Source organism: Mobula hypostoma, chromosome 28 (assembly GCF_963921235.1).
Source record: "Mobula hypostoma chromosome 28, sMobHyp1.1, whole genome shotgun sequence".
NCBI lineage: Eukaryota > Metazoa > Chordata > Chondrichthyes > Myliobatiformes > Myliobatidae > Mobula > Mobula hypostoma.
The window spans coordinates 27,904,704-27,926,020 of record NC_086124.1 but is presented as its reverse complement, the minus strand read 5'-3'; the positions used below and the strand labels follow the sequence as shown (position 1 = coordinate 27,926,020).

Genomic DNA, 21,317 nt, shown 5'->3' with positions numbered 1-21,317 from the left:
TTAGACTGCTTCACAAAAATGGGCCCTTTTCTTTTTTTTTTGTTCTTTCTTTACTAACCCTTTCATCAAGTTAAGAATTGTAAAGCTAAATCTTTTAACTGAATGCGTTGTACTGTCTGTAATTTCATAGCACTCATTTGTAACAGGGTAACGAATTACACACAAACAGGGGGTTTCGGGGTGGGCTCGTGACTTAGTCTCACATGTTTGGCGGGGCCGGAGATTGTCTTCCCTGGACTTACGAAGCCGAGGATAACAGAATCCTGTACCTACTGTCACTTTGTGTACATACAATCAGTCCCTGTGTATAAGCTAATCTTGAGTATATATGGCTGCACTCAAACTCTCACTTGTACATTCTGTTTTATAGAATTGCTTTTATATTTACTGGCCTTCTAATTGTATTGTTTTGTGCTGTGTTGGACTGGAAATAACAATCATTTTGTTTTCCTTTACACTCGTGTACTGAAGAATGACGATAAATAATCTTCCACCTTGAACTGAATTAATCTGAGCGAATAGCCTAACGAAGGTACAGTACATGCCATCCATGCAGATCATTTCATTACAACTGTGCATTGAGGTAGTACGAGGATAAAACAATAATAGAATACAGAACAAAGAGATACAGTTTCAGAGTGTAAGTAGGTAGACAATAAGATGTAAGGCCATGGAGAGGCCCACGGTGAGATCCAGAGCCCATCTTGTCAAACTAGGGAACGATTCAAGGGTCTTCAAACAGCAGGACAGAAACCTGCATTTGGTCCATGTCCCTCTGAACCAGGGGTTCTCAACATTGTTTTATGCCATGGACCCCTACCATTAACAAAGGCATCTGAGAACCCCAGGAAGGGAACCACTGCTCTAAACCTTTCCAATCCATGTGGGAATGTTACGAAGGCTTCAAAAGCATGGCTAGGCCTGCCGTGCAATCCTCAGTCTGTGATCATCGTTCACACAAAGTGTTGCTCTGGATTTCCAGCATCCGAAGAAGCTCTTGTGTTTGTGATTCGATATGTGTTTCGATGTACATGTGACAAGTGAGGCTAATCTTTAGATCATTTAATCTTTACTGGCCCAAAGGCCTTTTAAATGTCATAACTATACCTGCCTCAAATATTCCTCTGCCAGCTCATTCCCAATAACTACAAGGCTTCGTGTGGAACAAGTTTCCCCTCAGGTCCTTTATAAGTCTTTCTTTCTCACTCTCTCACTTCTACCCAACCTGGAGAAAAAGATTGTATTCACCTTCTCTATGTCCCTTATGACTTCACAGAATATTACAGCACAGTCAGACCCTCTGGCGCAAGATGTTGTGCAGACCTTTAAACCTACTCCTAATCAATCTACCTCTACACTCCCACTTAGAGCTCCATTTTCCTATCATTCATGTACCTATTTAAGAGTTTCTTAAAAGCCCCTAATGTATCTGCCTCTACCACCACCCCGGTAGTGCATTCCACACACCCACCACTCTGTGTAAAAACTTATCTCTGACATCTTCCCTCCCACCATTCTTCCCATCAATCACCTTAAAATTATGCCCTCTTGTATTAGGCATTTTGGCCTTGGGAAAGAGTTTCTGGCTATCTACTTGATCTATGCCTCTTATCATTTTACACCTCTTATCATTTTACACCTTTATGAAGTCAACTTTCATCTTATTTGCTCCAAAGAGAAAAACCCTAGCTTGCTTAAGCTGTCCTCATAAGACATGCCCTCTAGAACAGACAACATTCTGATAAATCTCATCTGCATCCTCTCTAAAGTGTCGATGTCCTTCCTGTAATGAAGCAAACATAGCCGAACACAATATTCCAAGAGTGATCTTATAAACCTCAAAAGTTTATAAGGTCACCTTTCAAACTCCTACAATTGAGAGGGTATAGACCCAGCCTATCCAGTTTCTTATAATCTCTTGTCTTGGTAACATACTGTTTACACCTTATTCATTTAATAAAATTCTTCCTACAGGAGAGTAACCAGAACTGTACATTGATTCAAGATTCAAGTGCATTTGTTATCAAAGAATGTAAAAATTAAACAACATTGAGATTTGCTTGCTCACAGGTGGCCACAAAGCAAGGAATCTGAAAGAACCTTATTAAAGAAAAAAACAACAATCAATGTGCAAGAGAAAGCAAAAAGAGGTCATGCAGACAGCAGCATTCCAAACCAAAATGATCCTCAGATCCGAACCCTGGAGCAGCCCAAAGTCTGGTTTATCAGTTTATCATGTTAGCGGGCATGGAGCACAAAAGCTGGGGCAGTCTTCATAGCCTCAGCACTATGGAGGTGACCTTACCAATATGCTATAACATGATATTCCATCTCCTGTACTGAGCATTCTCAGTAATTCTGAGGCACTGCATCAGAATGGAAGTGTGTCCCTTTAGAACAGAGATGAGGAGGAATTTCTTCAGCCAGAGGGTGGTGAATTTGTGAAATTCATTGTCACAAACAGCTGTGAAGGTCAAGTCATTGGGTATATTTAAAGTGGAGGTTGTTAGGTTCTTGATTAGTAATGGCATCAAAGGTTCCGGGAAGAAGACAGGAGAATGGAGTTGAGAGGGTTAATGAATCAGCCATGATGGAAAGGCAGAGCAGACTCGATGGGCCGTATGATCTAATTCTGCTCCTGTGTCTTATGGTTTCTCTCCACTGCAGTGAAACGTTCCATCACCATAACGTTAACACAGCTGAACGTGGGAGTAAAGCCCTCAGTCCTGATGTACAGAGTGGATGGACTTTACCTAAGGGACGTCAACACAGCGTGGCTGCGGAATGGCGAAGCCATCGAGCAGGAGATGTTCAGGAGCAGCCTTTTGCCAAACTGACACATTCCAACTCAGACTTCATGTTCAGCGTTGACCCCAGCAGGGGGGCACCTACACTTCTCAACTGGAGCACAGGGGTGTCCTGGAGAGACTGTGCAGTTTGGGGTGAGGTCCAGAGTCTGCACCGATCACAACTACTGTATGTGCTGCTCTGGTGTTCATGGAACTACAAATAATTTTCATCCTGCAGCTCAAAACTCTTTCCAACACCGTGGCGATGATCTTCAGAAATAGGCCAGTTGGGACGAGCACTCGTGGCTATCTGCATTGTCCGGTGTCAGATCCCAGGCAGAACAGTTGCCGAACCAAGTCATAATACATCCACGTAACATGGTGCATCGATAAAACTTGGTGAGGGTACAAAGGGGGCAGACTAATTTCTTTATCTTCCAGACCACATAGAAGAGATGGTGCACCTTCTTAGCTGCGGCGTGGAGCAGAACTTATTGATAATGTTCACTACTAAAAATTATTAGCTCTCCACCCCGTCACCACTGCTGTAAATAGGAGTGCGTGCACCGCTCCCTTCCAGAAGTCAAGGACCAGCTCTTTTGTTCTCCCGACAGTCGGGGAGAGGTTGTTAGCGCGAATCCATGCCACTGGGCTCTCTCTTTCTTTCCTCTACTTCCTCTCATTGGTATCTGAGATCCAGCCCGCTACAGTGGTCTCATCTGCAAACTTGTTGGCGGGGTTCAACCAGAATCTGGCCAGGAGGTCATGACTGTACAGGGAGAAGCGGATTAACAATGCACCTTGTGGAATTCCAGTGAAGACACCTACCTCATCTCTGGTCTCTTACACCACCTAGTGTTCAGTGACAGCACCTCTTAAAATTATCACCCATAATACAGTATCTGTGTCCCTCTGGTCCTTTATGATGCTAGTTCCCTATTTGTTCACTTATTCAACTATTACCCTGAGGTTTCCATAATACACAGAAGCAGAATTAGGCCATTCAGTCTTATCGAATCCGCTCCACCATTTCATCAAGGTTAATCTATTTTTCCAATCAACCCCACTCTCCTGCCTTCTCCCCATACCTTTGACGCCCTTACTAATCAAGAACCTATCAACGTCTCTTTAATTATACCCAATGATTTGGCCTTCACGACTGTCTGTGGCAATGAATTCCACTCTCTGGATAAAGAAATTTCTCCTCATTTCTGTCTAAAGGCTGGACCCCTTGGATCTCTCACTATTGGTAGCATCCTCTCTACGTTCACTCTATAATAGGTTTCAATGAGATCTCCACTCATTCTTCTAAACTCCAGCAAGTACAGACTCAGCGCCATTTGTTACCCTTTCATTCCCGGGATCATTCTTGTGAACCTCCTCTGGAGCGTCTCCAATACTGTCACATCCTTTCTGAGATACGGGTCCGAAAACTGCTCACAATAGTCCAAATGTGGTCTGGCCAGTGCCTTATAAATCCTCAGCATTTCATTCTTGCTTTTATTGTCAAGCCCTCTTGAAATGAATGTCAACATTGTATTTGCCTTCCTTAATAATGACTCAACCTGCAAGTTAACCTTCGGGAAATCCTGCAAGAGGATTACCAAGTCTTCTTGCGCACACGAGGAAATCTGCAGATGCTGGAATTTCAAGCAAACACATAAAAGTTGCTGGTGAACGCAGCAGGCCAGGCAGCATCCCTAGGAAGAGGTACAGTTGACGTTTCAGGTCGAGACCCTTCGTCAGGACTAACTGAAAGAAGAGCTAGTAAGAGATTTGAAAGTGGGAGGGGGAGGGGGAGATCCAAAATGATAGGAGAAGACAGGAGGGGGAGGGATGGAGCCAAAAACTGGACAGTTGATTGGCAAAAGGGATATCAGAGGATCATGGGACAGGAGGCCTAGGGAGAAAGAAAAGGGGGAGGGGGGAAAAGCCCAGAGGATGGGCAAGGGGTATAGTGAGAGGACAGAGGGGGAAAAAGGAGAGAGAGAAAAAGAATGTGTGTATATAAATAAATAACAGATGGGGTACGAGGGGGAGGTGGGGCATTAGCGGAAGTTTGAGAAGTCAGTGTTCATGCCATCAGGTTGGAGGCTACCCAGACGGAATATAAGGTGTTGTTCCTCCAACCTGAGTGTGGCTTCATCTTTACAGTAGAGGAGGCCGTGGATAGACATGTCAGAATGGGAATGGGATGTGGAATTGAAATATGAGGCCACTGGGAGATCCTGCTTTCTCTGGCGGACAGAGAGTAGCTACACCTTATATTCCGTCTGGGTAGCCTCCAACCTGATGGCATGAAATTGACTTCTCAAACTTCCACTAATGCCCCACCCTCCCCCTCGTACCCCATCCGTTATTTATTTATAAACACACATTCTTTTTCTCTCTCTCCTTTTTCTCCCTCTGTCCCTCTCACTATACCCCTTGCCCATCCTCTGGGCTTTTCCCCCCTCCCCCTTTTCCTTCTCCCTGGGCCTCCTGTCCCATGATCCTCTCATATCCCTTTTGCCAATCAACTGTCCAGCTCTTGGCTCCATCCCTCCCCCTCCTGTCTTCTCCTATCATTTCAGATCTCCCCCTCCCCCTCCCACTTTCAAATCTCTTACTAGCTCTTCTTTCAGTTAGTCCTAACGAAAGGTCTCGGCCCGAAACGTCGACTGTACCTCTTCCTAGAGATGCTGCCTGGCCTGCTGCGTTCACCAGCAACTTTGAAGTCCTTTTGCACCTCTGCTTCCTGAATTTTCTCCCCATTTATACAACAGCCAACACCTTTATTCCTTCTACCAAGGTGCAAGAGAATACACTTCCCTACATTGCATGCCATCTGCCACTTCTTTGCCTATTCTCCTAATCTGTCCAAGGCACCGTTCCATCTAAGCCACACGGGTGCACAGCCATGGTGTAACTGAAATGCTCCCACACACATAGCCTTTGTTGCCACGCAGCTGGAAGAAAAACAGACAAGAAAAGGTTTATGAAGCATGAAAAATTTTCTTTTTTGTACTCTATTTCATTGTACACTTCAGTTAGTAAATAAAATCAAAAGTATGTGATCTTTCAATTTTCATTCTAAATATTCAAGAGTATACATACTAAAGAAAAAGATAACATTCAAAGTATCACACAGTTTTCGGGCCATGTAAAAAATTCCTGCTCAGAACAATTGTTGGTCTATGCAGCTTTAAAAAAAGAAAAAGGGAACATTGGTCCAAGGCCTTTTGCAGCTCCAGAAGTTGAAACAGTATGTTTCAATATCACATTTTCTTTAATAATAAATTTGGTACACCTGTACACCTGCTCATTATTGCAAATATCTAATCAGCCATTCACCAGGCAGTAACTCGATGCATAAAAGCACGTAGAGATGGTCAAGAGATTCAGTTGCTGTTCAGACCAAACATCAGAATGGGGAAGAAATGTGATCTAAGTGACTTTGAAAATGGAGTGATTGTTGGTGCCACATTTGGGTGTTTTGAGTATCTCAGAAACTGCTGATTTCCTGTAATTTTCACACACAAGCATCTCTGGAGTTGACACAGACTGGTGCAAAAATTAAAAAAAAACATCCAGTGAGGATCAATTTTGTGGGTGAAAAAACTTTGCTAATGAGAGAGTTCAGAGGAGAACAGCCAGACTGGCCCACGCTGACAGTAACTTAAATAACCATGCGTTACAACAGTGGTTGCAGAAGAGCATCCCTGAATGCACAATACATCGAACCTTGACATGGACAGGGTACAGCAGCAAGGTGACCATGAATGTAAACTCAGTGGCTACTTTATTAGGTACCAACTGTATGCTTTAATCACAGTGTACTTCCCCTTGTTCTGACTGAAACAAGTTGCAGAGATTGTTTATAGTTTATAGATACTGTTTACAGATGGTGTTCTAGAGATTTGCTAAGTATGCCCACGGATAAAGAATTTCAGGGTTGTATACGGTGACGTGTGTACTCTGATAGTGAGCTTTACTTTGAACTCTGAACTTTGAAATACCCAATCCAAACCACATGAAACACTGGGGCAGAAAGGCTCTTCCAAATGAAGTTCAGTAGATGTTCCTCCTACTTTATTTAAATCTGTTGCATTTCACCCTTCCTGTTATTCATAAGATTCACGCATGAGTCATCTCATAATCTTTTCTCTGCTTAGTGTTTTACCCAGGACCTCAGACCAGAGTCACACTGAATCATTTAGCCTGGCCGGAGGAAAATCCAGTATTTTCCACTTTTGAGTAACACACACACAAAATGCCAGAAGAACTCAGCAGCTACAGGAATAAGAATTGATATTTTAGGCCAAGACCCTTCATAGGGCTCCCATTTTTCCGGTTTTGTAAACTTTTGGGGGTTAACCTCCCAAATGGACGTTAAGTATGTGATGCTACTTTTCTACACTTAAATTTTGGACTCATGGGTTCTCAGAGAAGAATCCGGAACATTGGTGACACATTGGATTTACTATGTACGTAGTCCCACAGGGAATGAATCTCAGAGTTCTGTATGGTGACATATATGTACTTTAATAATACATCTACTTTGAGCCTTGAACAAGGGACATATGATAGAAAAGAAACCAGATCTTATTGAGTAACTGCTGCTCTCCGCTCAAAAAAATATTGTTATGTGGATAATCCAGTGTAGTTGGTTGTAAGGATATTTCAATGAGACCATTTCCCGGTTGAACAAAGGAACACAGCTTGAGAAATCCCCCAGGTCAGGTTCAGTGCATTTCAGTGTGCTGCAGAATGTAATTTTGTGTCTTGGGCACAGAGCCAACACGAGACCTCCCATGTGAAACTTCCCCAAAGCTGAGTTAAGTTCCTCATCTCCCCAAAGAATGCACAGAATTTAAAATATGCAAATTTATGTAATATATAGTGTGGCTTGCCGTCTTTCTTCCACTTTGAAATTGGTAAATTGGTTGATTATTGTTAAGTGTAGGTTTATTTAGTAATAAATATTTTAGGCCCTTCTCCTTTGAGCTGTGCCATCCAGAAACCCCATTTTAATGCTAGTCTAATCACAGGACAATTTACAAAGACCAATTAACCTACCAACCAGTAGGTCTGGGGACTGTGGGAGGAAACCAGAGCACCCAGAGGAAACCCACATGGTCACGGGGAGAACGTATAAACTTCAAGGTGCACATGCTATGCATTCAAGATGCTCTTTTGCACACTGCTGTATTAATGTGTAGTTATTTGACTCACTGTTGTCTTCCTGTCGGTATGAACTAGTCTTGTCATTCTCCTCTGACCTCTCTCATTAACAAATTATGATTATGATTATGAGGACACGCAGTCCCTTTTACTGTCATTTAGTAATGCATGAATTAAGAAATGATAAAAATGTTTTTCCAGAAAGATATCACGAAAACACCTGACAAACCGACTTAAAAACTAATAAAAGCCACATAATTATAACATGTAGTTACAACAGTGCAAAGCAATACCATAATTTGATAAGAACAGACCATGGCACAGTAAAAGTCACAGAGTCTGTCGAAAGTCCCATCATCTCACGCAGACGGTAAACCTCCAGTGATGCCAACTTGACGATGCAGCATCCCGGAAGCATCTGACCACAGTCCGACTCCGAGTCCGTCCGAACAACTCCAATCCTCCGACCACCTATTTGACACCAAGCACCAAGCACCATCTCTGCCGAGCATTTCGACCCCGGCCCCGGCAACAGGCGATAGGCAAACCGAGGATTTGGGGCCTTCGTCTCCGGAGATTCCCGATCGCACAGTAGCAGCGGCAGTGAAGAGGCATTTCAGAAGTTAATCCAGATGTTCCTCTGCGCTTTCACCCACAGAACTGCCACTCCACTTCTGTTCCTTGGACCAGTTTTTGTAAACTCTAGAGACTTGTATGTGAAAATCCCAGGAGATCAGCAGTTTCTGAGATACTCAAACCACCCCATCTGGCACCAACAGTCAAAGTCACTTAGATCACATTTCTTCCCCCATTCTGATGTTTAGTCTGAACAAAAACACATGCATTGAGCTGCTGTCAAATGATGGGCTGATTAGATATTTGCATTAAAGTACCTAATAAAGTGGCCCCTGAGTGAATATCAAGCATTCACTGGAAACATGTGCAATATGTTGTGTGGCTTGTCCATGTTTCTCCCACACTGAAATTGTCATGTGACCCCAAGCACAGAATCAGGTTTATTATCACTGACATGTGTCGTGAAAGCGATTGTTTTGCAACAGCAGAACATTGCAATGCATAAATAATGCTATAAATTTCAATATATAAATGACAAAACATTAAAATAAATAAGTAGAGAGAAAAGAGAGCAAAATAGTATTCATGAGGTAATGGACCATTTGGAAATGTGGTGGAGGGGGAGAAGAAGCTGTTCCTAAAACGTTGAGCGTGTGCCTTCAGGTCCGTGTACCTCCTCTCCAATGGTAGCAATGAGAAGAGGGTGCGTCCTGGGTGATGGGGGTCCTTAATGACGGATGCCACCCTTTTCAGGCATTGCCTTTTGAAGATGGCCTCAAACATCTTGAAAGGAGTGGGAAAATTTGGTTTTTGCATGTCACACCAGCAAATCATTTATCACATCAGCGCACTGAGATGGTACAAGGGGAAAGCAATCACACAATGAAGAGTAGGGTCTTCCAGTAACAGAGAAAACACAGCACAGGCAACAACCAGAAAGGTTATGAGGTCCAGATTCCACCTCATCTGACTAGAGGGCCATTCAATGGCCTTATAACCAGGATGGACTCTGTCCGTGAGCCCGGTAGTGCATGCTTTCAGGCTTTTGCCCAATGCAGAGGGGAGAAGAGAGAATGTCTGGGGTGGCTGGGGTCCTTGGTTATGCTGGCTGTTTTGCTGAAGCAGCAAGCAGTGTATGGAGGAGAAGCCGCTTTCCGCGATGTGCTGAGTTGTGGCCCGCAGCTCCACAGTTTCTTGCAGTCACGTGCAGAGCCGTTGCCCCATCAAGCCATGATGGCATTCTCTAGTGCCGCTGCATACAAGGATAGAACATTCACTCGAACGAGTATGACACTCTCCAAAGGGGCTATTCCCTTAATGGAGCACAGCTATGCGTTCGACGTGGAGATGCTGATGCGCAGTCATTGACAGATTCAGGTCAGGGTCCAGTGGCGTGGAGTGCAAGGCGACTGGAGACCCGTCACTGCTACAGCCGTCCCCGGCCCTCACTGTCATTGTGATGTGTCATTATCTTCCGCCAGCCCTACAACTGAGGTCTTAGTTGCATCGCTCTTTGTCTGGAACTTTTCCGTTAACCTTACCACCGTGGGTGACCCTATCAGGGCCTAAGCTCCAGGCGGCATTACCCTCAGGACCTCAGGAACTCACGAGCCTCCCCACCATGATAAGGTGACGACCCTTGGAGAGGGTCAAAAGGGACACGCTAGATTTCTTTAGCCTCCTGAGGAAACAGAGGCATTGGTGAGTGCTCTTGGCCTTGGCATTTAGGTGGTTGGACAAGGATGGAACATTAGTGATGTTCACACCTAGGAACATGAAGCTCTTAACCCTCTGAGCCTCAGTACCAATGAGGTACACAAGAACATGTGCCCCACCCTCTTTCCTGATGTTACTGACAAAGCCTTTTGTTCTGCTGACAGTCAGGGAGAGGCTGTCGTCACGACTCCATGCCACTAGGCTCTCTTGTATCTTCCTCTCCTCCCCCTCATTGCTTTTTGAGGTTCGGCCCACTACAATGGTGTCTCCCTGAAACCTGTAGATGGAGTAACACAGACTGTGGCTGCACAGTTGTGAGTGTACAAGAAACAGAGAAGGAGGCTGAGGCCACAGCCTAGTGAGATTCCAGAGAAGGTAGTCACCTCATCCCTGGTTTCTTACACCACCCAGTCCATTGTCAGCAGCTCTTAAGAATTATCACCTGTAATATCTGCACCTCTCTGCTCCTCTAAGTAGCTTAGTTACCTCTTCCTTCAAACATCTGTTGACCTTTGCAATTTTTGCCATTGGCATCTCAACGTCACATTTCAAAGGTGCATTGAATGTCAGAGGAATGTATACAATATACACCCTGAAACTCCCTTTCTTCACAAACGTCCATGAAAACAGAGGAGTTCCCCAAAGAATGAATGACAGTTAAATGTTAGAACCCCAAAGCCCACCCCCCCAGCTCACCCCTGCCACGCATAAGCAGCAGCAAGGCAACAACCCCCCTCTCCCCCACCAGTAAAAAAGCGTCAGCAACCCCGACAAAGAACTCAAGCGTGCAGCAAAGCACCAATAAAGACACGGACTTGCAGTACCCCAAAGACTACTCATTCACCCAGTATTCGACATACCACGGGCTCTCTCTCTCTCTCTCTCCCTAATAATGGAAAAAGAGGTATCCCCGTTTCACAGTGAGAGGGGAGGTATAATAAACAACAGACTTAAAAGTCAGCTGCATCGCTTTTTCTGAGCTTTGTGCCCAAAGAACTCGGGTCTTTCATCTCCCACAACACACCAGGCACCGGCACCGACCTCGAGTCCACCTACCTCCAGAGCCACCGGAATCCGGCACACCAAAGGTGCGCGAGTCTTCCAGGCCGCGTCCATGGCATATCAAAAAGCAGCCAGTCCTGAGACCCCAAGAGCGGGTCCCATTCCCGCAAAGAACCGAAGTCAGCGTGTCACTCCAGGTCAGGATCTTCAAAAGAACCCCGAAAAGGGAAAAAAGAAAGAAATAGAGCTCTTTCCAAAGATGCAAGCAAAGGAATCGCCATTAGGTGCCATTGGTCTCCTGAGCATTTGATGACACATTTAATTGACATGGAATGTCTTCAAAGATGCTACATAAATGTAAGACACACAAACTGCCGGAGGAACCCATCAGGTCAGGCAATGTCTAGAGAGGGAAATGGACAATCAACATCTCACACCGAGAACCTTCACCAGGACTGGAAAGGAAGGTGGGGGGGGGGTGGTGGGGAGAAGCCAGAATAAGAAGGTGGGAGGTGGGGAAGGTGAACATGCTTGCAGGTGATAGGTGAGGCCAGGAGAGGCGGAAGGTGGGTGGGATAGGTTGAGGTTTTGGAATAAGAAGCTGGAAGGTGATTGGTGGAAGCGGTTAAGGCTGAAGAAGAAGGAATCTGATAAGAATGGAAAATGGAGCAACCTCACACCTTCCCCTTCATCTGGCATACCCCCATCCACTACCCACCTGTCTACCATCCAAACACCTGCTATCCCCTCTTACCTGGTAGCCCCCTACCACACACACACACACACACACACACACACACATACACACACACACCGTCCCTCTCACCTGGTATACTCCTCCCCCCTATCACCCACCTTATGGCACAACTGGTATCCCATCCACCCACCTTCCCCCTCACCTGCTTTCCCCCCATTCCACCTCCCCCTCGCCTGGTATTACACCCACCCACCTCCCTTCTCACCTGGCATCCCACCAACCGAACCACCTCCCCTCAGCTGGTATCCCACCCAAACACCTACCTCTCCCTCACCTGGTGTCCCACCCACACACCTACCTCCCCCCTCACCTGGTGTCCCACTCACACACCTACCCCCCCCTCACCTGGTGTCCCACTCACACACCTACCCCCCCCCCACCTGTTATTACCCGCCCCAATCCACGCTCCTCTCAGCTGGTATCCCAATCACCTTTCGTCTAGTGTTGTTGAGTCTCGTTGAGAATAAAGCGCCATGTGGAAACAGAAGGCGTTTCTCCCGCCTCGCCCCGCCTGTCTGTGGCAGCGGCCGTCCACTCAGCCGGGGAAACTTCTACATCGATCGCCTCCCGTTACGGGACCTGCCGGCTGGCGATCGGTTTCGCGCGTAGAGGCTGTGTGACAAGGTCCTCAGCCTTCGGTGAAAGGGATGTGGGGAATGATGCCGTCTCCGCGAACCGTGAGCCAGCTGCTCCTCCCGCTGTCTCAGGAGCCGCCGGCCGGCGTGAGGCGACGCCGCTCTCCCTCTCTGCTCGCCGCCTTCCTCCTCCTCCTCAACGGCTCCACTGCCCTGGGTGAGGAGCGCAGCGCAGCAGGGATGGGAGGGGGCACCGATGGAGCGTAGGGAGGTAGAGAGGGGTGGGGACACTGAGGGAGGGTGGGCAAGAGAGGGAAGAGGGCAACTAGGGAGGGAGGGAGGGGAGGGTAAAGGTCAGGAGGGAAAGGGAGACCTCGCTGAAGGAAGGTGGAGAGAGTAGCACCAAGGGAGGGTGGGGAGGGGAACTGAGGGAGGGTTAAGAGGGGAGGGGAGGGGAATGGGTACCGATGGAGGGTGGGGAGGAGAGGGGAGTGACATTGAGGCAGGGTGGGTAGGGAGTGAACACCAAAGGAGGGTGGGAAGGGGGTGCAAAGGGAAGGTAGGGAGGAGGGGGCACCAATGGAGAGTACTGGAGTGGGCACCATGGGAGAGGAGGGGCTTCCAAAGGAGAGGAGAGAGGGCACAGAACGGGCGTGGGAAGGGAAGGATGCACTGAGAGAAAGCAGGAAGGGAGGGAGTGGAGGTGGATTGAGTATTGTTGAGGGGGTGGTGGAAGAGGAGGGGTCACTGGGGATGGTTGTGTGGGGAAGGAATTAGGGTGCCAAAGGTGTGTGGGGAGGGAGAGGGGTGCTAAGGGTGGGACGGAGGGCTGAGGAGTGGAGTTGTGGGGGTGCAGAGAGTGGGGAGGATACAGGGCACTGAGATTGGGAGGGGGCTATGGGTGAGTGGGTGGGGAGGGACCGCCAAGGATGTTTGCGGAGGGAGGGAAGTAGTCACCGAGGGTGGGTAGGGAGAGAGGGGGTGGGTGGAGAGTTGGGTGTGGACGGTGAGGAGAGATGTCTGTGGGGAGAGGTGTTGAGGGAAGGGCAATTCGATGGCGAGGAGGGGTTTGGGCGAAGAGGTGGGTGGGGACGTGGGCATCGAACTGGGGAAGAGGAGGGTGCCGAGAGTGAGGGTGAAGGGTCAGCAGTACCAACACCAAATCCCAGCTATTGGAGTTTTACAGTGGGAGGGAGAGGTGGTTCTGGAGGAGTGGCACCTGTTGCCGTCAGAATGGTGAGGTTTCCACAGAAGGGAGAGACAAATTTGTTCTTTCAGTTTGATTAATTTTAAGGTTTTAAAATGAGCCATTTCACTCTCACAAATGGCTAACGGATCTATTATTATTCGCTTGCCAGGAATGCACATCGGTCAAGTGACTTTCTCTGGTAAAGGTTCGGAGTTCTCAATGGCTACCCTGCAGTTTGCTTACAATGGAGAAGTGGCTGTTGGCTTTGATTATACAACAGGAAAGTTTGTGGCCATCAATCCACTTGTGAAGTCTTTCGTGGACAAACTGAACCGCGATCAAAAGCTTATCAGAAATGTTGCCCGCTATGTTAATGACATGCCTTTTGCCATGGAGATCGTTCACCAGGCTGTTCAAGCTCTGACGGGTAAGTTTATTTTCACAAAAAAATCTGCAGATGCTGGAAATCCAAGCAGCACACACGAAGTGCTGGAGGAGCTCAGCAGGCCAGGCAGCATCTATGGAAAAGAGTAGAGACGACGTTTCGGGCTGAGACCCTTCATCAGGACTGGAGAAACAAGTTGAGGAGTCAGAGTTAGGAGGTGGAGAGGGGTGAAGTAAGGAACTGGGGAGTTGATTGGGAAAAGAGGTGCAGGGCTGGAGGAGGAGGAATCTGATAGGAGAGGACAGAAGGGCATGGAAGAAAGAAAGGGGGGAAGCACCAGAGGGAGGTGATGTGCAGGTAAGGTGAGAGAGTGAAAAGGGAATGGGGAATGATGAAGTGGAGGGGGGCATTACTGGAAGTTCGGGAAATCGGTGGTCCTGCAAACAGGTTGGAGGCTACCCAGGCAGAATACAAGATGTTACTCCTCCAACCTGAGTGCGGCCTCATCCTGACAGAAGAGGAGGCCATGGCATGGGAGTGGGAAGTGGAATTAAAGTTTTGTTTTCAAAGCGATGTTCAAGTAGGCTGTGTGGCAGAGGCTGACAGAGAGGGCAAAACAAGGGAACACACACACCAGTCCTCAAAGAGGGATCAGAAGTGGAGTGAGTGAGCAATTTCAAGTTATTAGACATCAATGTCTCTGAGGATCTATCCTGGGGCCTACATGTCGAGGCAGTTACAAAAAGGCACGACAGCGACTATATTCATTACGTGTTTGAGGAGATTTGGTATGTCAAATTTCTACAGATATACCGTGGAGAGGTATAACTGGCTGCACATGGGGGGAGGGGTGGAGATACTGCAAAGGGTTGAAAGAAGCTGCAGAAAGTTGTGAACTCAGTCAGTTCCATCATGGGTACGAGCCTCCTTAGCATTCAGGAATCTTCAAGGAGTGATGCCTCAAAAAGGCATCATCCATCATCAAAGACCCTCACCACACAGGACATGCCCTCTTCTCAGTGCTACCTTCAGGGAGGAGGTACAGGAGCCTGAAGGCATACGCTCAAGGGTTCAGGAAAAGTTTCTTCCCTTCTGCCATCAGATTTATGAACAGTCCATGTGTCACAACCAGCATCTGTCCCAGGATATATGTCAGCAAGGCTGGCTTTACATAAATGTACCCTGTGTAAAACTTTAAATTGTATGAGCCCCAGTCTAGCACATGATGATGAGGAATGAACCCTATTCAATGCTTTTGCCCAATATTCCTCAACCAGATCCATACCAAGATCAACCTCCCACCTAGTTTTAGTTTTGTTTAGATCTTGAACTCCCAAAGACATCAGCTGAGAGTATAGTACAGAGATCAGCCCTTTATTATTAAAGCTATGAGTGAGTTTTTCCCCACAACATAGCAAGTGGTAGATCAGGAAAAGAGGGACATTTTTCCCTGACAAAGTGGTGAATCTGCAGGTGTTTTAAAAAATGATTATGCAGAAGGCCATATTTACTGCACAGGTTATCGAAACTATCAATATGTTATCAGTGTACAAATCCTTAATGCGCATAAGACAGTTCAAACCCCATTGTCTAAAAAATGAATCGAGTGTGGAGGGAAGAAATAGATGGTTTCTATGAATGGGACCCAAAACTGAAGCTGATGTGAACTTACAGTGAAGCAAAATTGATTAAAAATTTTGAGGGTGGAGAGCACGACCGAGTTAGATGTGAATTGAGAGGATTTCAATGGTAAGGAAGAATACACCAAAGCTGGGAGAGACGAGGAGTGGCAAGACCGTGACTCAAGCAGGCACCAGATTATATCTGGCCGGTGAAGCCAAAATAATACTTTTTGAATGTTCGATGCCCAATAATAATGAACAAAGCTAGGAAGGCCCATTCCACCTACGTCATGACCTCTTTGGAGAGTGCACTTATTAACCTTTGGGACCTTATTTTCCCAAATAAAAGAGATTATAGCTTGGTCGATTGATTTGAAAAATAACTTAGATAAGAAAACTGGTAAGCACTGGAACAAATAAAGAAATCTGGAAAGTATAGTCATTTTCACTGATTGAATTCTCCCAGCTATAGTAAGGGGTAAACTGCCATCTCTCAAAATCAGCCTTCATTTGGCCAACCTGAGGCCTGTAGTTAGCTTCAGACAGAGATGTAAAAGAGCGAGTAACATGTATTCATAGGTATACAAAACCATCTTGAGATAAAGGAAAAGGCAAGGATTCCTGTCAGATCTGTAGGGCCAAGTTATTAATGGGAAATCATTTGCTTTTTTGAAGGTTCAGTTTATAGCCAGAGAAGGCTCCAAATTGGCCTAATAATGACACAATAGCAGGACAGCTACCTGCAGGGTCGCTAACATAAAGTAAGAGGTCATCAGCATATAGGGATACACGGTGTTCTATGTCGCCTCTCCTAACACCTTGAAATAATGTTGTTGACTTAAGTGCAATAGAAAGAGGCTCAATTGCAATTGCAAAAAGAGGAGGGGACAATGGACAGCCTTGGTGAGTGCCACATGTTAATGGGAAATAGTCAGATCGAAAATAATTTGTCTGTATACACACTAAAGGCAAGTGATATCATAGCTTAACCCAGGCTACAAATATTCTGCCAAATCCAAATTTCTCCAAAACACTAAACAAGTATACCCACTCCACTCTATCAAATGTCTTCTCCGCATCCAAGGAGATAACAACCTCCAGACTTGGAGAATCACTGGGTGAATAAACCACATCAGCCAGTCCAGGGATATTAAAAAAAGAATGGCAATTTTTAATAAAACCTGTTTGATCATCTGAGATTATCTTGGGAAGGGGATGTTCTAAACGACATGCAAGCACTTTATCCAAAATTTTCACATCCACATTCAAAAGTGAGATGGGGTGATATGATCCACATTGAGTCGGGTCCTTGTCCTTCTTAAGAAGAAGTGAAATAGATGCCTGTGAAAGAGTAGGGGGTAAGGAACAATTCTCCAAAGATTCCTGAAACACTTCTAGAAGGACCGGTATGAGCTTACCTTAAATTTCTTATAAAATTATATCAGATCATCATCAGGATCTGGGGATTTACCACTCTGCATAGGCATAATGGCATTATTAATCTCTTCCTACCCAAGAGCCCGATCTAAATTCTCCACCTCCTCTGGTTCCAGAGTTGGTATTTCCAAATTAACTAAAAAAATGTTCCATATTTGTTATACCTGAGGGGAACTCTGAGGCATACAGAGAGGAATAAAAAGTTGCAAAAGATGTTATTAATCTCTTTTGGATTGCTTGTCAAGTTTTGGTGCGTGTCTCTTATCTGGGGAATAAGTCGTGATGCAGCTTGACGCTTCAACTGATGAGCCATAAGCCGGCTCACCTTGTCACTATATTAGAGGCCACGTGCCTTAAGAATTAATTGTTCTGATTGGTTTGTAGAGAGAAGATTAAACTTCACTTGCAAATCAGCCCAGCTTTTATATAATTCTGCAGTGGGTGCCTCGGAATATTGCCTATCCAAGTTCAAAATAGATTGCAATAACACTTGCATTTCCTTCCTACGCTCTTTATTGGCATGTGAAGTATAAGATATTATTTGACCCCTCAAGAAAGCTTTTAAAGTTTCCCAAAGTAAAGAGTACGATATCAACTCAGTTTTGTTGGTCTCGAAAAATGTGTCAATGTTAGCCGATATAACTACAAAATTTCTCATTGGAAAGCAAAAGGGGTCTCCACAGAGGCCGTTCTCTAATGTTTAAAGGAAAACATAGGTCCAGTTTCATGGGCGAGTGATCAGATATAACTATAGCAGTATACTCAATTTGTCTAATCATTGGTATCAAGGAGCTATCTATAAAGAAATAGTCTAGCCTGGAATAGGAGTGTTGAACATGAGAAAAGAAAGAGAATGATGGATTCAAAAATCTCCAAGGATCCACAAAACCATTTTGTTGCATAAACATCGAGATGGCCTTTGCCATACCAGAAAATGTTTCCCTAGAGCTAGACCTATCAAGCAGTGGGTCATAGCACAATTCAAATCTCCTGAAAAGATTAGCCGGTGTGTATTCAGGTTAGGTATTAATGACAAAACCTTATTTGCAAAGTGGACGTCATCCCAATTAGGGGCATAAACATTTACCAAAATGGCAGGTATCTGAAAGAGAGATCCAGAGACTATAATAAAGCGACCATTAAGGTCACTGATTACATCAGATGGTGTAAACTACATTCTTTTGGTGATTAATATTGCCACCCCCCTGGACCTACTATTAAATCTGGAATGAAAAACCTGACTAATCCACGCTTTACAAAGTCTATTATGGTCTTACACTTTTAAATGTGACTCTTGTAGAAATGGTATATCTGCTTTTAATTGTTTGAGATGAGAGAAAACTTTAGCTCTTTTAACAGGACCATTGAGCCCCTTTACATTCCAAGAAATAAACCTCACAGGGTGGCCTCCATCATCAGCACTCATGTTAACCATATCAAAAGACACACAGGGCCTACAATCCAAAACAGTGCAAGGGCACAAGCTGCACACAATAACGCACAATGAAAAGAAAGTCTGGCCAATCCGTAACACACAAAATAATAAGCTACCATGGAAATACCCCAAAACACTCCCCCCACCCCTTTACACAAACAACAAAAAAACCCAATTAACCCCCGAAAACTAGATCGACCTCCCCAACTGAGGATGATCACAGGCAGTACCAAACAAAACACTTCCAAAGCGTTCCCCATACAACCAAACTTTCAATCTAATCCAGGGTGGCTCCCCTCCTTAAAATTTATACGATTACTTATTCTACCTGTAATATATATAGGCTAAAGATAACACAGGTCAAGCAAACCATTTAAAAAAAACTAGGAAACTAAACACCAGAGATACAAATCCCAAATATTTACATTTTGCTGGTTAAAAGTTTTTGTTAATCAGTTTTGGCAGCACAGCAGTTTGACCCGATCGTGTTCCACAAATTAAACTGGAAAAAATGAACAAAGAAGTGGATTGCGAAAATTAACAGTTTGCCTCGGCAGGAGGCCCCTTCAATACTGCATGAATAACCCAAAAAAAAAGTCATTGCTTTTCTCGTTCTTCTTCTCCCCAGCGCAAATGTTAAAACTCTTTGGCCGCCTCTGGTGTATCGAAATAATGCTTTTTACCTTCACGCATGACCTGGAGCTGGGCAGGATACAAGAGGCCAAACCTGACCCCTTTCCTGTAAAGCAGGGATTTCACCTCCTCAAAAGCTGCTCGTTTTTTCCCCAACTCCGCACTAAAATCTTCATTAAAAAAAACACGCGATGTCCGCGGAAATACAGCTCCTGCTTCCGTCTGTTGATGCATTGCTTATCTTAAAGAAGTGAAAGAGAACCGGGAACGTTCTTGGTCTCGTTTGCTTAGCTTCAGAGACACTGGATGGTTTAGGCCCAACTTGGTGAGCACACAAAAGCACAAGAGGCCTTGGGAAGAAATTTGTCCCCAGCACTTCGTCAAAAAACTCGGTCATAAGTTTAACAGAGTCCGAACCTTCCAAATTTTCAGGAATGCCAACCACTCTCAAATTGGATCTCCGCAACCGATTTTTGAGGTCATCTAGCTTTCCCTTCAGAAACGCGTTTTCGCTCTGCAACGCTGCAATGGCGGCTTCGGCGCTCACCAGTCGGTCACTGTAATCACTCAGGAATGCGTTCGTCGTGTGACTCATAAGCAGACATAATTTGTTCCATGGTAGCATTCACTGGTGACAAAGCATCTTCAAGTTCTCTTTTTAGGACAGAATGCACCACTTGCATCATGTCAGTAAGAAGTACTAAACAAAGCCTCTCCAAGTCATCGGGCAGTGCAGGTCCAGGTCCAGCAACGTGCAACAGCACCATTACTGTAACATCAGCTTTCTTGCTCGAGGCTTCACTATCTGTTTCCCCAGTTTTACTTCGAAGGTACATTTTATTTCCCATTTCAGTGTCCAGCAACGTCCCGGGGTTCACAATGTTAAATATTCAGTTATCTCGAGAAAACGGTAAAGATAAGCAGGTAGATTTTCAATAAAACTCGGGAGCCACACTCACACGCACCCAGTCACTCCATGCTCAACCCCGAAGTCCCAAAATGGACATTTTTAAATAAGCACTTTTGCTTCTCCCTTATTCTGAATTTTGGTAATTTCTTCTTGCAAGCCCTCTTTCTGTTCTTCCACCTTGCAAAGGAATGGGCTAATTATCCAGTCCAAAATTTCTGGATCGTTCAAATCCTTGAATCAATTCTGAAAATCTTTCTTTGGTGACTGCAGGTGTAAGGAGCACTCTTGCAAATCACCATCTGTGAAAGAGAGTGCCATACTTCTCATGCAGGGAAACTGAGAACATTCTTCTCCCAATGTTTTGCTTACATATTTCCAATTTTCTGATAAAAGTGGGCACTGCGCTTTTTGCCTGGATTAAATTGGTTTTCACGCTGCAGTTTCGTATTTAGAATGTTCAGTTTGTCATACAGATTGGCTTTGTTTACCACATCTTCATATAGAAGTTCAATCTTGTTGACTTCCACCAGTGTCAAAAAGATCAAAGAAATGTTTTAAGCAGCAGCCTTTTGACAGCCAACACATTTCAGTGTGAAGAAGCAAGCGTTCAACCTCTGCATTGTTATCTTGGCATAAATGGTGAAATATTCTGCTATTTAATGGATGAGCTTTAATTTTGTTGATAGCAGGTATTACAAGAGTCATGCTTGAAAAAGGTCACGAGCTGAGGTTTTTGGCTGCAAGGTATCGATGATGAATAACACAATGGATTGCAAACAGACTTGGAATTTCTTTTTTCATTAATGTCACTAAACCGGCATGGCAACCTGTCATTTATGGTGCTCCATCTCTTGTACAAGAAATCATGTTCCTAATTGAAATATTTTCATCTTCAATATACATTTTGAGCTCATCATAGATTGTTTCTCTGTTGATATGTTTTTAACTTTTTACAAAAGAGAATCGCTTTTTCCCTTTTTGATAAACTGTACATATGACTTTAGCAATGCCGCATTACCTTACACTGTTGACTCATCCAGTTGAATCCCAAATTCTGTTTTTTGTGGCTCTGTGCACAGTTGATATTCCTTATCTTCACTCATTTCATCAATACTATGAGCTATTGCT

The 21,317-nt window shown here is 45.0% G+C and overlaps 1 protein-coding gene across 4 annotated transcripts in view; it reads left to right on the top strand.

Moving 5' to 3' along the window:
* The window catches only part of LOC134338891 (H-2 class II histocompatibility antigen, E-S beta chain-like), a 281,277-nt gene that overhangs the window by 232,078 nt on the left and 27,882 nt on the right, over positions 1–21,317 (top strand). For 2 of the 4 annotated variants that reach the window (XM_063035062.1, XM_063035060.1), the window contains exons 1-2: positions 12,456–12,795; positions 13,937–14,194. The exons of the other annotated variants lie outside the window; for them this stretch is intronic. In XM_063035062.1, coding sequence (XP_062891132.1) covers positions 12,651–12,795; positions 13,937–14,194 — 403 coding nt within the window. In that variant the 5' untranslated portion in view covers positions 12,456–12,650. Of the gene's footprint in view, positions 1–12,455; positions 12,796–13,936; positions 14,195–21,317 lie in introns of those variants that run through there. 4 annotated transcript variants of the gene reach the window in all.